Source organism: Miniopterus schreibersii (assembly GCF_964146895.1).
Source record: "Miniopterus schreibersii genome assembly, chromosome: 1".
Classification (NCBI taxonomy): Eukaryota; Metazoa; Chordata; class Mammalia; order Chiroptera; family Miniopteridae; genus Miniopterus; species Miniopterus schreibersii.
In genome coordinates, this window is record NC_138101.1 from 137,777,243 (window position 1) to 137,797,723 (window position 20,481).

The following is a 20,481-nucleotide window of genomic DNA, read 5'->3' on the forward strand; positions in this document are numbered from 1 at the left end:
GGTTTACTCTGTCATCCCTGTACCAGTGCGAGTTTCTTAATTATGGCTCTTCAGTATTATTCTTTCCTCGTTCCATGCTACATTTTTAATTATTATTCAGCATTTCCTTTTACTTACAAATTCTTCCCTTGACTGCCAGATTTTGTCCAGTTCTTCAGCTTTTCACTTAAGTGACTGTGTTTTACATTTCTAATATTTCTAAATTTTTTAATTGCCCACTATTGTTTTACTTTGTTTTCATAGTATGCTGGTTCCTGGCATTATTTATCTTAGTAAGGATTTACTAAAATATTTTAGTTTAATACTTTTTGTTTTCTGTGATTCCATGTTTCAGTTGTTTTTGTTGTCTGTCTTGCCATCTAGGTCTCTTCATATATACTGGAAGTTTGGATTGAGGGCTCATGATATATAGTGTGCTTAAAAAAAATAAGTCTCCTCTTCCCCTTTACACCTGTCTGTTTGCAGTAGTCTCCCCTGGTCCTTGCAAGACCTCCAGCCCAGAAGGTCTTGCAGTGGTATTTTGGGCTCCCAGCCCAAGGTGGTGATATGGATGTCACAGATCTAGTCACTGGGGACAGGGGTGGTCAGGGCTTGGAGTTCCTTCTTAACCCCTGTCAGTCCCCTCCTGTTTAATCCCCCAGGTAGCAGCTGACAGCAACTTCTAGCTTCCTTTCACCATCTGGGAGCCCCACCTCTGTCCCTTTTCCTAAGCAGCAAGCCTGGCCCTGGTTTCCTGCCCCACAGGGGACCGTTCACCCCGTTACTCTGCAGTAACCTAACTCCAGGCCATTCTGCCTGCTGCTGGAACTGGGGCACAGCAGGTCCGAGCTTCAGGCCCAAAGCGCTGCTCTGCTGCTTTGTTCCACTGCTGTTTCTCTGAGATGTTATTCTGTGTTGGCACTCTCCTGTGACTTTAAACTTTCTTGCTTTATATTTTAGATTTCATTGCTATGCAGGCTTAGGAGGGAACTAAAAAATGTGGACCTATAACAACTGGAAGTCTGTTGGGTCACTTTTAACTTTGGAAATGTGGTAGTCAATATCCCTTACTGGTTTTAATTTTTCTCATATAACTACCATGCCCATACTAGTTTATCCTTCATATCAAATAAAAACGTTCATTCCATAGATCTGGTGCACCCTCCTTTCTCCCTCTCTGCCCACCTCTGCCAACTCTTTTCGGGTTTTCCTGTGCCACTTGGTAGCAAGTTTTAAGTTTAAATATGAAGTATTGTGTCTGCCACCTAGTGGCAGGCACTGGGTAGACTAAATTTTTTTCTGACAAGTTTTGTGCCTCTGGATGTTTCTTGGCTTTAGTTTAGTTTAGTTCAGTTTAGTTTAGTTTGTTTCACATTTTTAATTTTTTTTCAATTACAGTCTACATTCAATATTATTTTATATTAGTTTCAAGTGTACAGCATTGTGGTTACACAGTCATATACTTCATAAATAAAACTACATAGGTAGAAAAGGGAATATAAGTCTTAGAGAGCTTGTGTTCCTAGAGTTCTAAACTCCTTAGCATCTCTATTTTAATAGAACAGAAAATAAATGTAAGAGAAGAAGGAAAGTGAAAAGACAAGTTACCCAAGTGTTGGCAGCTAGAAGTTGATTTAATGACTGTTTTCTCCATGGTAAGCTGTCCATCAAATGGTGCCTGGCCCTGAATACTTACCTGGGGGATCCAAGTAAAAGTCAAAGAGACTGGTCATGAACTTGTTGACTTTTGTCTGTATTTTACACTATCATCCTAGGACATAAAGACTCAATTATGTTCTGAGATCATTTTTTGAGTATTAAATTATTTAAATATGTTGCTTTTCCCCCACTTCACTGATCTTCTCCCCCTCAGCCCTGTCTGCCTGTATCAGTTGGTGAGACTCCATTCTAGTTATTTTAAGCCTCCAAAGGGGTATGATCTTCCAAAGTAAACTCGGCTAGAAACTTCATATGTACTCATCAGCTATTGCCGCAATAATGCTGTGTAACAAACTATGCTAAAATCCAGTAGTTTTCAATAACAAGCAGTTATTTGCATAGGTGCAAAGGTCAACTGTGCTTCAGCTGACCTAGGCTGGGCTCTTTCAAGCTATGCAACTGGGGCTGCTGTCCAATATGGCCAGGGTTTAGGTCTTTACCATGTGTGAGTCTCTGGGACTCAGGCTGAGTAAGTAGTGGCTACCTAGGGTATATTCTTCTTTTGTGAAATAGCAGGGGTGCAGGAGGCAAGCCGAACTGTGTGCAAGCAAATTCAAATCCTCTTCTCAGATAATGTTAGTTTTACTAGTCATAGCAAAAATTCTACATCCCAAACAGAGAATGGAGGTGGGAGCAGGTAAATATTTGTTGAACAGTCTTCCACACTCGCATATAAACTAATTGAATAAAATCAAACAAAGTCTTTTTTCTTTTTTTTAAAATATACTTTTATTGATTTCAGAGAGGGGAAAGGAGAGGGAGAGAGAGAGACAGAAACATCAATGATGAGAGTCATTGATTGGCTGCAGCCCGCAACCTGGGCATGTGCCCTGACCGGGAATTGAACCCTGATTGCCTGGATCCTAGGTCGGTGCTCAACCACTGAGCCACGCTTGGCTGGGCTCAAACAAAGTCTTTGAAAAAAACCACAAAAAAACAAGCTTATTGTGTTCATACTGAAGTATAAGTGTTGAAAGCTTCTAAAACATTTCAAAGATGTACACCCAGAGAAAACTTTTAAGGCTAGAAATGAGTGGCGCTCATTTTCTTATACCTGGTTCTTAGTTCGGTGTCTGGCTTACAGAGAAAAGAGCTGCCAAGCACAGTGATACACTGGTGGGTTTGGAGAGTTAAGATTTTTCTCCCATCTTTTAATAGTGACAGTTTTACATTTCTGCCTGAGAAAATCCTAAATGTTCTTGAATAAGGAGATTAAAAGTTATAATTCCTAAATTCGTGGGATTTCTCTCAGCTATTTTCAAATCTTGTATTTTTCTGATATGGAAACCAGTCATCTCCTTTTTATATGTGTATAAAATAAGATAATAGGTAGACCCATTGATTACTCATGTAACTTCTACCTGGCCTCATCCTTTCTGAAAAGGTTGAATGGCCCCTCTACCCAAAATTTGTCAGATGCCAAGATTGATGGCCACACACGCACATACACACACACACACGTATGAAAAGGGTTTTTACTAGCATCATGAGACTTCTGGGGAGTGCAGGGCAGGAAGATGCTTTGAAATAAAAAGGGTAGGAGACCGGATTGGGGTTTTGTGGTGTTTAGTGGGTTGGCTTAAGGTTTCCTACTTGTGGGCAGAGGTTTACGTCATTAGAATTCCCTCCCAGTGTCAAGGGCTTTCTAACCAGATTGCTTAGATGTGGGGCCAAGGGGAAGAAGGAGAGGTGAGACGTAACAGCTGTCAACAGCCCCACATCAAACGATGGAGCTAGACTTCTTCTACTTTTCCCATCCTGTGTGTGGTTGTTGAAGGCCCACTGATAAAAGGTGTATCGACATTACAGGTGATGGCCCTGCTGGTAGCTGTTGACTTTGATCACACCCAACTTTTTTCTCTTGGCTTCACTGACTTTGAATCTTCCTCAGCTATTTCTGACAAGTACCAAACAGCATGGTTACCATTGCTGCATTGGTAATGGACTGCATTGTTTATAGGCATCTGGTGAGGATACAACCCTAGAGCTCCTTCTGTGCTCCAAGACCAGGCCACAGACTTTTCTTTCATAGGCTTGTTAAATGAGAGCTCAAATTTGATTTGATATTTTGTTACTGAAGCAGTTTGTCTGTGACTTTGCTTTTTATGACCAGCACCATTTTCGTTAGTGTGAGAGATGGTTGGAGAAAGTTTCTGCATTTGTTCGTAGAGGAGTTTGTTTGAATGTGTGTTCCTCTGTCAATAATCTGTATGTTTTCCCAAATGTCATCTATTTTGGCACCTTGATTTGGGGTATGTAGTTATACTACTTTTACTGTTTTTTAATTTATTCTTTAAATAAATTAACTTTTTTATGTTTGTTTAAATAAAATTAACCTTAAAGCAATGGTTCTCAAACTTTAGCATGTGTCATGATCACTTGGAGGGCTTGTTAAAGCACCTCCCAGTTTGTTCATAGGTCTGGGGCAGGCATAAGAATTAGCATTCTTAAGAAGTCCAGGTGACATTGCTAGTCTAGAGACTAAACTCTGATTTACACTATCTTATAACAGTAATATTCATGAAATCATGAATTTTATGTGCTAGTTTGATTTTTTTCTAATGAACATTACAATAAATTTTCAACTGTTAAAATAAGGTCCAGCTGTCTGTTACCAAAATGTGATCTCATTGGTGTGCATGCAAAAGCTTTGGAAATGCTGAGTATTCTCCAAATATAATTCAGAGCAAGAGTCCTTTCCCTTTAAGTAGAAGGAATGTACTTGAGCATGTTTGTAGCAGTGTAATAACTGTAATTATATAATAACTGTCCCCTACTGCCTGACCCTCACCACCCCCAGATCTCTAGTTAAACACAGCAGCCAGAGTGAGCTTTTCCAAACACAAGGGAAAACATGTCACACCTCTGCTCCAAATTCCCTAATAGCTCCCCGTCTAACTTTCAGCAAAAGGCCAATGTCAGACAATGCAAGGCAGTGGGTAAAGCCAATGGAAAGCAGACAGTGCAAATTACAACCATGCTTCTCATTCATTCGGGAAATCAGAAATTTTCTAATTTCCCTACCGTGTGCATAATCCAGTGTTGGCAGTGTTATGTGTGCGTGTAGTGGGGAAGGGTTTGTACATATGTGTAAGGGTATAAATGAAAACCAGATTTAACCATAAACTCATGGCCATAAACTATAGGCCTGAAAGTCCCCATGGAGAAGATAGATGAATTATAATCTCATAATTGATGGAACCAGCCATTATAACTCACACTGTGCATGTTGATCCCAGGTTTATTAAACCTCCCTGTGATTAAAAATGCTCCATGGCCCCTTTAAAGAGTTATAGAAAAGATTTACCAAGTTTACAGCAATTCTAGTGACTGGATAAAGCCAGCAACCTTTAAGTTCCAGGGATTTTGATTTTGGGTTACACCTGATGCTTACCCAACCATATGAACAACATCAACAAATAAAAAAACAAGCACACAGACTGTATAGGAAATAGCCCAGGTTCTTTGAACTTGAGTGACGTCCTTGGCGCTTACTAGCATGTGGTTTGGGGAAAGTTGTTCAACTTGTGCACCTTGGTTTCTTCATCTGTAAAATGGGCCTTGATATGATAGGATTTACTTTGTAAGTGTGATGTGAGGATGGCCTGGGTTAATCTGTGTGGAGTGCTCAGACAGTTCCTGAGAAACGGCACTCAGTCATATATGGGTATAATTCAGAGAAACTCAGTCAGTGAGAACTGCAACCGTGGTTACTACATGCCCCCATGTTAACTGGATCAGTCATCTTTAGTTCTGTTCTTACTGAATTGGAAGACAAAATTGTACGTGGCAGAAGGGCTGTTTTGTTGTTATGAGCTGATCAAAAAAGAAGGTTTGTGCAGCGAAAGTGTTCCCTACCAATTAAACTAAGTACTTGACTAGAAAGAACTTTATTTTTAGGACGAGAAGTTCTTATGTATTTCCCCCCAAATTGTTGAATCCTGCTAGTTAGGATCCTGTTTCCTTTGCCTGTCCTTAATATAATGTATTATTTTCCTAAAAGACATTCTTTAAACTTCTCTTTTGTGGGCTAGATTATTTGAATTCATTTGTTAATTTCCATTGGGGCTAATGTGGCTTCAAAGAGGGCTGCCCTTGTCAAGCCGCGATGTTCAAAATCTTTATTCTTCCTTTTTACACATTTATAGTGTCACAGAGCTACTGGATGCCAGGGTCAAGTTCTCCTTTGAACAAACAAAAACTTTCTTAGTTTTTAATTGAGACCTCTGCCTCACCATCCTCACCCCCAAGAGACAGAGAGGATTTGCCTTGGGCCACACCAAGGCATTTGCAAACCCAAAAAATGTGGCAGAGGGAACTGCCACTAGAAGACCCACTTGGAGGCCACCAACCTAACTCATTCTGTAATCCTTATATTCTTTGAGCATTTTCTTGTAAACCCTCAAAGCGCGCATTCCACAAGTGAGGGCATTGACTCCTGCTTCTGCGTGCTCCCCAGAGAGTCTGCTTTGTCATCCTTGTCGGGAACGAGGTGGTATTTCTTCCCAGCTGTCACACTGGGACTGTTGGCAAAACTATTTGTTCAAGGCGGAGACGAATCAATGTTTCTTGGGCGTTGGCGTTGCGATGCTCAAGTTTATCAGTAAGCTCATTAGTCATAACTCTGCCTGTCACACCCTTACAGGTACAATGTACACAAAATTAATCATTTCAAAATATATTGTGTAATTTCTATTTAGAATGTTGATGTTATTCCCAAGGGACATCAGCTTTGCAAGAAGGTTGGTTTAGCTAACCTTCCTTTGCCTACGTGTCGAGTCTGAGACTTGATTAAGGTTTAGCTATTGATCTTCATTTGGGTTAGGGCAGCATTTATACAACTCACATTGACTAAATTGTCCTATTCTTTTTAAAAAAAATTTTTTTTAATATGTCTACTGATTTCAGAGAGAGGAAGGAAGAGGGAGAGAGAGAGAGATAGAAACATCAATGGTGAGAGAGTCATTGATCGGCTGCCTCCTGCACGGCCCCGACAGGATCGAGCCCGCAACCCGGGCATGTGCCCTGACTGGGAATCGAACTGTGATCTCCTGGATCCTAGGTCAACGCTCAACCGCTGAGCTACGTCGGCTGGGCAAATTATCCTATTCTTATTTTATGAATCTAGAGGCTCTCTTGCGCCTATGTAATATTCTTTATTTGATATGGTAAAAGTTATATAACCAGAGCAATGTTTTTCTTATATTGTAATGTTACGTATACATAAAGAGAATGGCATAAAACACAGAGGTTAAAAAATGACTTTTCATTGAACGCCTGTGTGACACCGCCTTGCTCAGTCATAACCCAGCTCAATTTCTCTTCTCCTGGATACCACTTATCCTGACTTTTGTTAATGTTCTTTTCTTTTATAGTCCCCCACCCCCATTTATGTGTTTCTAGCATTAGGATTGTTGGCTAGGGAGTATGAGTATCTTCCACTCTATTATAAAATGCAAAACATTTTCCATAGTGATTGTACCAATTTGCACTCCTACCACTTGCGTATGAGAGTTTCCATAGCTCCACACCTTCACCAACACTCAGTGTTATTGGACTTTAAATACTTCTAATAACTAATGAGAATGAGCACCTTTTAATTTATTTATCTCTTATTTGTATGTCCTCTTTTTAGAGCACTTATTGACACTTTTTGCCTATTTTCATTTTCTATAATTGTGTAGGAATTATTGATATATATATTTATAGTAGATCTTTGATTATTTGTTTCAAGTATATTCCCCCACTCTGGCTTGTCTTTTCTTTCTCTTTATGATGTATTTTTATGAAAAGAAGTTCTTAATTTTAATGTAGCGAAGTTTATTAGTTTTTAAAATAAGTAGTGCAGTTTGAATCATAAGTCCTTTCCTAGCCTAGGGTTTTAAAAAACTTATGCCATATGTCTTATAAAACATTTATGGTTTTGTTTTTTATAATTTAGCTCTTAGTTGACTTAGAATAGATTATTATATGGTATAAAGTTGGAGTCCAGTTTCATGTTTTTCCATGTAAATATCCACTTTTCCCAACCGATAGTTAATGAAAAGACAATTCTTGCTGTGCAAGTATCTCCCATGCTGCTTCTGTCATATGCCAACTGACCATAAATTCATGGTATATTTCTGGGCTCTCTAGTCTATTTTTCAGTCTATTTGTTATCCCTGTGTCAGTAGCACAGCACTTTAATTATCTCGTTATAATTTAAAATAATTCTTACTGGTGGTCTTACCTTTCATTTATGATTTCAAGAATTTCTTGGCTCATTGTTTTGTTTTGTTTTTACACTCCTGTGCTTCAATATATATTTAAATATATCTTTATTGATTTCAGAGAGAGGAAAGGAGAAAGAGAGAGAGAGAGAGAAACATCAATGATGAGAGTCATTGATTGAGCCCGGAGCCCAGGCATGTGCCCTGACCAGGAATCGAACCCTGATCGCCTGGATCCTAGGTCGACGCTCAACCGCTGAGCCGCGCCCGGCCGGGCCAATATATATTTAGATTGAGCTCCTTAAGTCAACAAAACAAAAATTCTTAGAAATGTTCAGTGGGATTGCACTGAATCTATAGACCAATTTGAGAAAATTAAAATCCTTACAATGTTGAGCCTTACCAAACATAGCTTGCTCACTACCTGCCTGTATTTTTCTTTGTAATATATTTCAGTATAGCATTTCTAGTTTCTCATGAGGTCTTACATATTTCATTAAGGTTCTTTCTAAGTACTTTGTACTTAGTATGGGTATTGTAAATGTTATCCTAAGTTTTCTTTTTTATACTCTTGCTGATATCAGAATTTTTGTATTCTGATTTTAAATCAAGCAACCCTACTGAACTCACATTATTAATTCTAATATTTTATAGAATCTTGGATTTTTCTAAATATATAATCATAGTGAATAATAGCTTTATTCCCTCTTTATTATGTATACATATGTGTATATATATATATAAATTTGTATGTCACGTGTGCATGAGCATGTTTATTTTCTTTTTTTCTTGTCTTACTACATCTGCTAGTACCCTTAGGAAAACGACGAATAGAAGTGGTAGTAACAGGTATTCTTGTGTTATGCTGAATCTCCTAGGGAAAAGATTTAGAAGTATAATATTTGATGTAGATTTTTAAAAATTAGCATACTATAGAATTAACTTGGTGTACAGGTGTGTCATTTTGAACCCATGTATAGATTCGTGTAACCACCACCATAGTGAGGATAGAAAATAGTCACATCACCCCGAAGGTCCCTTTTTGTGCTGACCCTTTCTGGTCAAACCTTCCCTCATCTCTGACCTCTAGCCACTACTCCTCTGATCTGTTCCTAATCCCTATGGTTTTGTCTTTTCCAGAATGTCATATAAATTGAGTTAAACAATAGTTAGGCTTCTGAAACCGACTTCCTTCACTCTGCATAATGCCTTCGAGGTTCATCTATGTTATGTATGTATCATTAGTTCTTTCCTTATTGTTGTTGAGTAGTATTCCATCCTGTGGATCTACTACAGTGTATTGAGACATTCACTCTTTGAATTGTGTATGTTTTCTAGCTCTGCAGCTTACCCAGCTTTGCATCAGTTTCTTCCTCTTTAACGAGGAAAGTGTACCTATATCATAGGATTATTGTGAGGATGAAATGAGCCGATACATGCGAAGCGCTTAGATAACACCTGGTACATAGCAAGTGCTCAATAAATACAACCATTATTATGGCGGCCGGTATTAGCATAGATTTTGAGGTAGAAAAGAACTTGACAAGTTCAGGGAAAAACAAGAAAGCCAGTGTGCCTGGAGTGTGATGAGCAGGGGGAAGACAGGGAGAGGCATGTAGAGGCCGGTCCCCAAGGGCTGTGGTAGGGAGTTGTGATTTCACTCTAAGTGCAGCAGAAACCCAGAGAAGGTCATGACGTGGTTCATGCCTTTAACAGATCATGTGAGGAGAATGGGTTTTGGTGATAGTAAGAGTGAAAGCAGGTAACATTTTCAGGTTACTGCAGTGGTCCAGCGAAAAGGTGGCGGTGGCTTGGACCATCGTGGTGTTTGTGGGATGGGAGAAGTGGTTTGATTGAAGGTATGATTTGGATGTAGAATCCACAGAATTTGCTGATGGGTTCACAGCGCAGTGGACCACATTCCCCACAAGAGCAGTGGTATGACTAGTCATAATTATCAACAGCAACCTTCCTCTCCCGTTATGGCTTTACCAAAAATTTCCCTCTTCCACTTTAGAATTGAAACCTAGCCTTTCAGCCTGACCGGTGTGGCTTAGCCGTTGAGCCTCGACCCAGGAACCTCTTGGTTTGATTCCCAGTCAGGGCACATGCCCAGGTTTCGGGCTCGATCCCCAGTAGGGGGCACGCAGGAGGCAGTCAATGGGTGATATTTCTCTGTCATTGATGTTGATGTTTCTATCTCTCTATCTCTCTCCCTTCTCTCTCTAATAATCAATAAAAGCATATTTTAAAAAAAAACACAAGAAACCAAGCTTTTCATGACTGATTTCTGAAATTCACTTGAAGACATAGCCTGTCTTTTCATACATTTTAAAATGACACCTAACTGACATTTTAAAAATTCATACTCACAGCCCAAACACACTTGTAAAAAAACTGGCTTACGCCACTAAAATGCTTTCTCACAGCATTTGCTTTGTGGCTCTGCAGCCTGCATAGCTCTGTGACCCCACATACTTAGCCCTATTGCTGGGAATGAAGTTGTCAGAGCTGCTTCATGCTGAGCCAGGGAATGGTAGTTTTAGTGGTTGGCTGGAGTTCCTGTGTACACTTGGGACTTATTGTTGGAATAAACATTATTAGACTCAGACTAAGATTGCACCAGAGATTTATTTTTGCCCTCTTTTCAACTTCAACTCACCCTACATTCTACTCTTTCACCCAAATGACAAATGGTCTTCACTTTCTGAAGTGATCTAAAGATTTAAATCAGCCCCAGTGCTTGCTTAGCCTTGCATTCAAATGGAGATTTTTGTGGGGAGGAGGGAGTTAAAAATAGAAATCTCTGATCTCACTTAGAAAGTTGTCTTTTATTTCCTGTGTGCCTGTTCTTAACACATCTGTATTTGTTCTTTGTGGGGCCTTAACTTCCAGCTCCTCCTTAAAGACAAACCCTGACCCAGTCTTTATCTGGAACACTCAGCAAGCTTTTTTTTTTTTTTTTTTTTTTTTAACCCTATGCTATCTGCCTAATTTGGATCTTATTGTAATTCAAGGTTTGCTAAATGGAAGGAAATCTCCCTTTTATCCTGAGCTCCTTGTCCTGTCTTGTCTCAATTTTCAACATCTCTTGTCAAGTGAATATCAAATTGTGGCATTTATGTACTCAGTTTACCAGTAGAAGCACCTCTAGAATCTTGGAGATGCTCACTTTGGGTTTTGTGTATGGTTTTGTGCTTTTTTGTAATTGGTGTTTTTTGTGATCTTACAGAATACCAAGCTGCTATTTTACACTTGAAGAGGGAGCACAAAGAAGAAATTGAAAACCTACAGGTATGTCTCTGATTCTATTGAACTAGTTACCTGAGGCTGATTCTTAGTTTCCTCTGTGCTGAAGTAAACATTTCCCTTTCGAAGGCATATTTACCCAAACAGCACCGCTTGCGTCTGCCAGTGGGCACTGAGTCTATCCCAGGGATGAAAGCCTTGGACTCTGTTATTAATATAATTCAATTCCTATAATTTAAAAATACCACAAATGCATTAGAATAGGAAAATGATTTGATCGGGAAAAATGAAGGGTTTATTTGTAAAGCAGGAAAGATGACAGAGTATTTAGACTTGGGCTGTTTATAAGAAGTATTTAACTAGTTATTCTTTCTAGGCACCGTGTAAATTATTTTGTTTGGCTTACTTCCATTCATGTGTTTGTGTTTGTCTGTCTGTTAGAACATGCCTGCAGTATGATGTCATGCAGATTCAGGCCCTTAAGGAAGTGAGCCTCGTAGGAGGAAGAGCTGTGTTGAGCCATCTATTCCGTATCCCCAGGGGGTGCTTGGAAATTGCTCACTTGATCCTCTGGTGAAGCCCAGAAAGACAGAGGCACCATTTCCTTCATCCCACCATCTAGTTGCCAAACCCTTATTTCTGGTGTTTGCTTATTGTGCCTGTAACAGGAAGTTTCAGAGCCTTAATTTCAAATAAGTAAACACTGAGTCAGGCACTGGATTCTAATTCACTGATGGCTGGGCCGACCTGGTCCCTCGGGAGAGGACAACAGCAAAATCTAATTAAAACTTGGTGCTTAGTGTTAAATGATTACTTGCTAATTTAATAAAACAGTGGATCAAATATTCTTCTTTTCAATAAGTGTTAACGCACTTTTAAAATAACTGAGAGCACGTGTTAGAATAGACATGAAGCCATTGCAAATAGCAAAAAGGTCATTAAATACGTTGTATGGTATACGAATTCAAGCCGTCCCCATCCAGCTGGGTTTAAGTAGTTCGGAAGAGGGAATGAGTCTATTTTACAAAGAAACAAAAAAGTGGAAAAGTACCTCGAGCTCCTAGGGGAAAAAGAGGGGTGGAGGCCCGTATCTCCTTTGTTGCAAAATACTCTACAGAGACCTCTCTTTATCTGTGTTCTGATGTGCAAAAGATTCTCAGCTGTCTCAGAGGAACTGAACTGGGGATACATTTAGGAGACAGATTGCTAACGAGGGTAGGTACAGCAGGGTTCTGTGAGCAGAAATTTTATGTAACAGCTTAGTTTGAAGAGTTAACTCCAGCTTTCCCCAAGCCGTAGACAGCCCTGTTGAGGACTCTGACCATGTTCGTTAAGCATCTATGAAAGAATTAACTGCTCTTTAAATGCTGTTTTCAGTAAACTATAAAAAATACTTTTGCCCCATATTTGTGATACATAACTAATTGCTGAAATCATATACCTGTGATTTATACCTAATCACTGTGGCGCAGCGCTGCCATCAGGGCAGGGCCGTGTTCCCAGTCTGTACACTTACTGTCGTTTAGAGCCGTTTTAGCAGTCACAGACAGCCCCCAACAGGAAACTGGCAACTCTTGTCCTAGAGATGTTTTTTGTTGTCAGAGAGCATTTTAAAGATTGAATTAGGAATAAATATTTTAAAATATGCAGGGATTTCCAGCTGTGTTTGTTTTTTTAAAAAAAAACACATAAGAAAGGAAGAAAGAAAGGAAAGTCTGGCCCTGGCCTGGTAGCTCAGTTGGTTAGAGCATTGTCCTGATACGCCAAGGTTGCCGGTTGAATCCCTGGTCAGGGCACATGCAAGAATCCATCAGTGAATGCATGAATGAGTGGAACAGCAAACTGATGTTTTTCCCTCTCTCCCTTCCTCTCTCTCACTAAAATCAATTTTAAAAAATTTTTAAAGGAAAATCTGGCCACAGTGGGCTTATTTTCCTGTGTGATTTCAGCCTGCAGGGGCTGAGCAGCAAGTATCCACTTCAGCTGGTACACTTTTTCTCTAGTTTGCCACCGCCCCACTCTGGGCCATTTCACTTGCCTGGCTCCTTTATGCTTTCATTAACCCCTGTCCTTTGAGATATAGAAAAGAAAGTAACTAGATTGGCAGCAACTCCAACCAGTCCGAACAGAGGCTGCTCATAAAACAGACAATAACCTAGCCTGGCTGTACTCATGGGCACCCAATGACTTTCATCTCTACCTGTTTTGTTTTACAAAGTAACCAAGCTGCGTCTCTTGTCAGGGGACTTGTGGAAGGTATTGGGAGAACTGCTGCTGCAATGTTCATTTCTTTGTATGTGACCTCCATTGGCAGCCTTCAATTGCCTGTTAGATTTTCTTTTTCTACTTACAGGTCATGGAAAAGTCAGTGTGTTTCAGGACTTCTTCAACATGCCCTTCTAGAATAAGAAAGATTTCAGGGTTAAATGGCACAGGAAAAGTGATTAATTCTGTCACCAAATATAAGAGTTGATATGTATGACGTTTAGTTTTTTTGGAATGTTTTCATTGAGTTTAAAGAAATGACATGATTCAATAAACAGGGACGCTAAATTCGGAGAACCTTAACTGTTCAGTTCCCCGACCTGCAAACGGGATCCTTAGTACCTAAAATAATTTGGTTGGAAGTTGACATTTTTAGCTCCAAGTCCCAAGGCTTGTAAGTGGGGAGCCTGGAGTTTCTAATCTCATGCCTGCCATTTGTGGAGTGCAGTCCCTTAGAAAGGACAAAGGATTTGGTCTTGGGACCAGCTTTTCAAAATGAGTAGCAAGTAACATACAGATTCCCCTCATAGTTCAAAAGCAGAGATTTATTGATGACGTGAATGAATCAATTTCCAGAGCCTATGTTTATATACTTTCTCCACAAAGTCAAAGCACTTGGCTGACTTTTCTATTCACATCTCTGGTCAGAGAGTGGTAGCAGGTCCAACATTCTCTGTGGCTTCACTATTTCATATCATTGATAATATAACCACAACAGAATTCTTTAATTTTGTCCAAGTGTGCCCTTTGTTTAGCAAACTGTGCCTTGAGAGCCTATGATCACTTCATGACACTGGCATCAACTGGTTCACTTTTCACTTTTAGATAATTCTATATTACTGACTTTATTTTTGAAAAGTTGACACCTTACTTTTATAGTTTTTGCCTGTGGCAGCCTTTGCACAAGTTCATGACTACTGGATGGAAACATAGTTCAGCCCTGCCCTTCTAGAGTATATGATAGAACGAATTCTCCCATGATACAAATAAAGATTTATATCTGTGAGCATGCTTAGGAGCAAGGATTGAGAATCACCATCACAGCTATTATACAAGACTGGCGTGACTGTAAAGCTGACCTTTTGCCATATTGTAGTCAGAGAATTGGCTGTGATATTATTTTATACATGAGGAGAATGTGAAAGAACTGGGGTGTTTGAGTGAGGAGACTCAGTTCACCTCCTTGCACGGTGACGTTAAAAAAGGAATCAACTTCTCTGGGACTTCGCTTTCTCAGTTTTGACATCTGTACGATAATACTCATGCTGCTAATGGTACCTCCCTTCTAGGATTGTTCAGCACAGTGTCCATCCACTGGTACTGGTTGCGTAGCACATTGCTCAGTAAGTGTTATTTCTATTCCTTTTTCTCTGTGCAGATCTCCTTACGATTAAGCAACTGGAGTTTGGAGTGATCCTCGGGCTCTTGGTTGAGGACTTCCTTGGGACATCTGACTTATTCTTTTGGGGTGGTTTTCTTACGATATTTCAGCTGTCCTTCCGCCTCTGTGCTCTCTATCAGGGGAGTCTAAACCACGTTTCTCAAAGCTCATTCCTCTGAACAGTGAGCCTCTGAAATGCTTCGTGACAAAAAGATTTTATGGTCAAATAAGTTTGAGAATTATCTGATTCCCGTGTTAGGGCTTTCCCAAGTATAGAGGACTACAAGGGAGAAAGCTGAATAACTTATATCCCACATAATTCTCTTTTCCCCCAAGTAACCCATTTTTTTTTTAATACTGTTCTATATCAAGTCATATAAGCTTATCATCTCAGTGTATATTCCACTTCCCAAGTTTAAGTTAAATTCTGAGAGTGATTTCAGCACCATTTTCATGCCACCAAGGCCCGGGTTGCTAATCCGGTGATGTAGGCACCCTGGAGGGAGCAGTGATGTTTGTCTCTACTTCTTTTAAAGTACCTGCCGAAGTGCTTGGCATATAGATGATGCATAAATATTTCTCATATAACAACCTGTGATTGAAAAGTATTAGTACCTAACTTTTAACCCAATCCATACTGTGTGCCAACCTCTGTTCTAGTCATTTAGCATTAGTTTTTTGTTTTTTTTTCTTAAACAACAAATATTTACTTTTTATAGTTTGGGATTGAAGGTGGGAAGTCTGAGATCAGGGTACCAGCAAGGTCAGGGTCTTGGTGAGAGCCTTCTTCCAGGTTTACAGACTCTGTGTCACCTCATGGGGAGAAGGGAAAGAGGGGGAGGAAAAGAGGGGAAGAAGAGGAGGGAAGAAGGGAGAGAGGAGGGAGGGAAGATGAGAGAGAGAGAGAGAGAGAGAGAGAGCGAGCATGAGTATTATAAAGAGTAAATGGAGAAATATAAGCATAGTAATATATTCGTCCCCGTTTTACAGATGATAAGTCACGAGACTCTCAGAGATTGATTTGTCTGAAGTCCTAGACTAGTAAGAGGGGAACCTGAACTTGCATCCACCTAGATCTGAATGTGAAGCCAAACCCTTTTCCAGTACTCAGTGCAGCATTAATGGAAAGAACAGTAGATTTAGAATCAGAAGGTTTGGATTCTTAGGTCATAGGCTTGGTGTTCTAAATAACGTGAACTTCAGGCAGTGCTTTTGGGCTCAGTTTCCTAGTTTCTAAAATGGGGGGCCAAGCCATATAATTTCTAATGGTACCTTTGAATTTTATGATTGGCCCCACCATCCAAAAAAAAAAAAAAAAAAAAAAAAGATTCTGTTATCTACCACATTATGCTCTCAGCTTTAGGGCTATTAAACTCAGAATCTCTAAGTCCCTGTTATTACAACCCCCTACTTTTTCTTCTAGTTTCTTCTAGAGGTTCTCCTTTCTAACCAGGGCTTTCTTTCTCAGTTCTGCTTGCCTCTGCAGAACAGTGCGTTCAGGTTTTCAGTAACAGTGTGACTGGAGCACTCTAGCCTGCCATTGTTCAGATGCCTGACTCAGTAAGGGATACAGCTTTAGAATGGGAAAGGAAACATCCATAGGGTCCAGTTCTTTATGGCAGGAGGGACACTTGAGCATAGGATGGGTAGGACTTCTTTGGCTTTCTGCTTCCTCACTGAAAGTTGAAAGAAAACCCTGCATACCTCTTGTCTGGCTTTTGAGCAGCTTTGGATAATTTAAGAATATTGCTTTTGACCAGTACTTTAAGCAGTTTAGAAAGTAGGTGCCATGGAAATGACAGATTGTTTTTATCTGTTTTTAACGAATGTTCTTTGGGTTGTGGGATAGAAGACAAAGAACTAGCCAACAGTGACATTTCCTTTAGAGGAACCATTTTCACGTACCCCATTCATCACATGCATAGCCCTTAACCGAGGGGAAAGTTTGCAGAGAGATGGCCTCTGGCAGCCCCTGCTGATTCTGCAACGCAGCCACACTTCTAACAGGGTAACTCCCTCTGTGAAATGATCCAGGATGGGTGCCAAACTGCAAATTAACTTACCCTGTACCTTGCAGTCCCCAAGAGAACCAAATGGTATGTTGGCCTCCGTGAAGAGAAACTTACAGATTTCCTTACTTTTCTATCTCCAGCCCACTCCACCAGCCCATTTCTAACAGTTACACATTGCTGTCCTTGAAACAAAATTGAGTACAGACTACACTTGAGCTGATACAGCCAAATTTATAGAGACATAAATCCCAAGCCTTTTCCGTTTGTTAGGTTCTTTGTTATCAACACAATACATTTAAATCTGTTAATTCCTGGAGATTACTGCAATGGAAACGGAGTAATTTATAGACCAATAAACAAAACTTTCACAAAGATGAAATATAATGATTTCATCAAGCCCTTATGGTATTCCCCTAAGTGCTGATATTAGTATAATTCATTACTGAGATGCCAAAAAGAAGAAAAATTAAATGTTGAGAAATGTTTTAATCCATTGTTTCATTGTGGATGTATAATACAACATTATGAGTTTCGTAGACTTGCTGGTTTACTGGTGTTGAGATGCCTTTTAGGTCACTGGCTACCTCAAAGCTTGCAGACATATTTGGAGTGGAATTTTGATGAAAAACAAACAAACAAACAAACAAAAAACACAGAGCAATTCATTCCTTAGCTGACTTAGCAGCCCAGGAGCCCTTTGTCTCAGTCTTCAGGGTGTTGCCTTGCCCGATGTGATTCAAATATTATGTCAAGCGATGCTTGCTAATGGAGGGAAGCCCGCTGTGCAGTGACTGGGTGCAATACTCATTTGTATCATGGAAGCTGACGCAGGTTTGTGCACCTCCTCCATGCACCATCTGCTCCAGTCATCTCTGCTGAGTCATAAACGCTAAACATGAGTCACTCATGTAGGCCAAGATAGATTTTCTTTTTTCAGTAATTTTTGACTTTAGGAGACAGGCTGGTGGTGGAACAGGTGACTTTTTGAATAATGTCCTTTGCTTTCTTGACTCTTCATAAGCTAGGAGGAAGTGAGGGATGTTAGATCCTGTGGGGGTGCTTCCTTCTCTCCAGGCTTGTTCTGCCTCACTCAACAATTCTGAGTTTTTTAAAATCCTGTACCATTGTATGAATAATAGGTTCTTCAGTTATGAAGTAGGTGTGTAGGACTAGGTCCTCTAAGTTTCCTTCCAATTCTGAAGTTCTGTTTCGTCTGGCCTGGGCAGGGTGGTTCCATGTGTCTGCCTCAACTCAATCCAAAAGAGTTTGAGGTCCCGTGTCTCACATTACCTGCAGCAGTGCTAGGCATCTAGCCAAAACATAATGAATGGTTGCTGAGTGTTCGGAGTGGATGTTGTTAGACATGCCTTCATGACTCACACTGTTTTGGTAGAAGGCTATTTTTGATGTAGCATTAGGAGAACCACAGAGCTCTTAAATTTGTGACACCGTCAAATACAACCCAGAACAGCTTGTTTGATCAGCCCAGTGTCATTTAAAAAGTCACCTTTGATTAATTTTAAACGAGCATGTGTGTTCTAATGTGCCACACTTCCTCACATTTCCTGTTGCCTTGTGTCCAGGCCCTGTAGACATCTGAGTTGGTGACTCTGGGGTGGAGCATAAAAAGCTGAGTAAAAATCATCTTTTTCCATGAGTACCAAGCAGAAGCCTCCTGAGCTTTTAGACCTTAGTGAACTTCTGCATTTCTTTTCCCTTCCTTTTTTTCCTTTCTTTCTCTTGTCCTTCCTTGAAAGGGCTGCTGATGGACAGAGAGGGCAGCAATGTTGGAAGGCTGAGTGAAAAAATGAGCTCTGAGTGCAAAAAATGGGTTATGGTCTCTGCTTCAGGACATTTTTAGGAAGGGGTAGGAAGAAAAGTGTTTATTTTTAGTGTTTAAATGCTGAGTGCCCGCTTCTTTCTGACTTGATTGGAGGTGGTTATAAACATAGTTATATACGGAGCACAAAGGATCAGCAATGCCAGGCTCAGTGCTTCACGGACAATTTCTACCTGATGGAGACTCAGACGTGCAGTGCTATCCTGAGTTTGCGCAGCTGGTTAGTGTGATGGCAAGATTCACTGCCCCGGTCTGTCTGGTTTCCAAACCTGCTCCCTTTCCGCTGTCACCTTGTCAACTGGTTTGGTTCACTTTCTGCAGTATAATGGTTTTCTAGCTTTTCACTTCCCCTCTTCCCCTTATCCTGTGGCCAAGACCTCTGCAGATCCTCCTGTTCTTTCCCTATACAAGCTCCTTGTGTGATAAAAAACAATGGGGGGCATGTGGGTGGTGCTGGGAAAGAGAAAACAGCAACAGAGTCCTCTTGTTTCACTGGTCTCAGAAATGACAATGACAACTCCTCTTCCCTTCCTCCTACCCACGTGCAGAAGAAAGGAGCCAGGTGGCAGGCTGCGCTCTTCACCCTCATTTCTTAAAGCTGGTCCTGAGCCCAGGTGGAGGAAGAGCCTCCAGTATTTGTCACCACAGTTTTGGTATTTGTCTATGTCCACCTTACAGATTTGAAACCTGAGTCTTAGAGAAATCAATTTCTGAGACCATAAGTTAAGGAAGAAAATACGGGGGCAGCATTTCTCTGCATCTTGCCAATTCCGTACTTGATTGATTTCTTCAGTTTAAACATGGGGGTTCCAAGGCTGTTCTTAAATCCTATCTTCTCCAACAGAGCTCCCAGCATTACTGATCCCTTAAGCACATGGGGTGATGTGGGTGTTCCCTGTGCTGTCACCTATCTGTAGGCTGTGCCCATGCATGGTAAATGCCACCTGTTGCCTCTTCTAAGAAGTCCAACCTCATGGGCTTTGGCATCCACAGTGTGAATTTATCGTGCGCACACGTACACGTGTGTATGCTTTGACCGTTTCACTGCAGCACATTCTAGCTTGTTCTTTGTCCTAGTGGAGGAATGACAACAGCAATAGCTGATATTTATTGATCATTTACTATGTGTCCTTTACATATGAGGTACTGTACCAGCCCTCTGAGGTGGCACTCTTGAATTCTACACTGAACCCACTCTGGGAGTTCTTACACCTTGAAGGTCCTTGCCTGGGGAGTATTCATGGCATGACCTTGTTTCTGGACTGACCCTTGTCTTTGGTCTGTTCTTGGGTAGAATATCAGTCCTTAAAAGTGATGGACTTCAGGAGGAGAATATGTTGAAGAATGAACCTATATATTGACATCCACTAACCATTCGTTGAAAGAAATGTAGCATAACTCTCGGTTGGTCAGATGAGTAGAAACACAGATGTGAAATCTTCCGTGAGTTTGAATTCTGTCTCCCCTATCTACTGGATATGTGGTCTTGAACGAATTATTTGAACCTTTCTGAGCTTCAGTTTCTCCTCTGAAAAGTGGTCGTGATGGTACCATAACTCGGTGGGTAGGATGCTGATTGCAAGTGTTGTGGTAAGTGTGGGGCTGGAGGTACAGTGGCATATGGCAGATGACCAATAAGTGATAACTGTTGTATTTGTTCTGAGGAGCAGCAGGTTTAGTTTACTTCAAGTCAGTGGCTGTTGAGTATTTTATGGTGGTGAAATTCTTTCAATATAAACCATGTACCTATATAAAAGAAAAATGTTCTGTGATCAAGGTTACATTTAACGTTTCAAAGAGCATTGCTTTTAATATTTTTGTTGTAGC

At 40.4% G+C, this 20,481-nt stretch overlaps 1 protein-coding gene across 3 annotated transcripts in view; it reads left to right on the forward strand.

Annotated features, from left to right (window-relative positions):
• FMN1 (formin 1) overlaps positions 1-20,481 on the forward strand; it is a gene marked incomplete at its 5' end in the record, with an annotated part of 348,552 nt that overhangs the window by 126,137 nt on the left and 201,934 nt on the right. For all 3 annotated transcript variants that reach the window (XM_081137909.1, XM_081137910.1, XM_081137911.1), the window contains one exon: positions 11,140-11,201. In XM_081137909.1, coding sequence (XP_080994035.1) covers positions 11,140-11,201 — 62 coding nt within the window. The remainder of the gene's footprint in view (positions 1-11,139; positions 11,202-20,481) is intronic.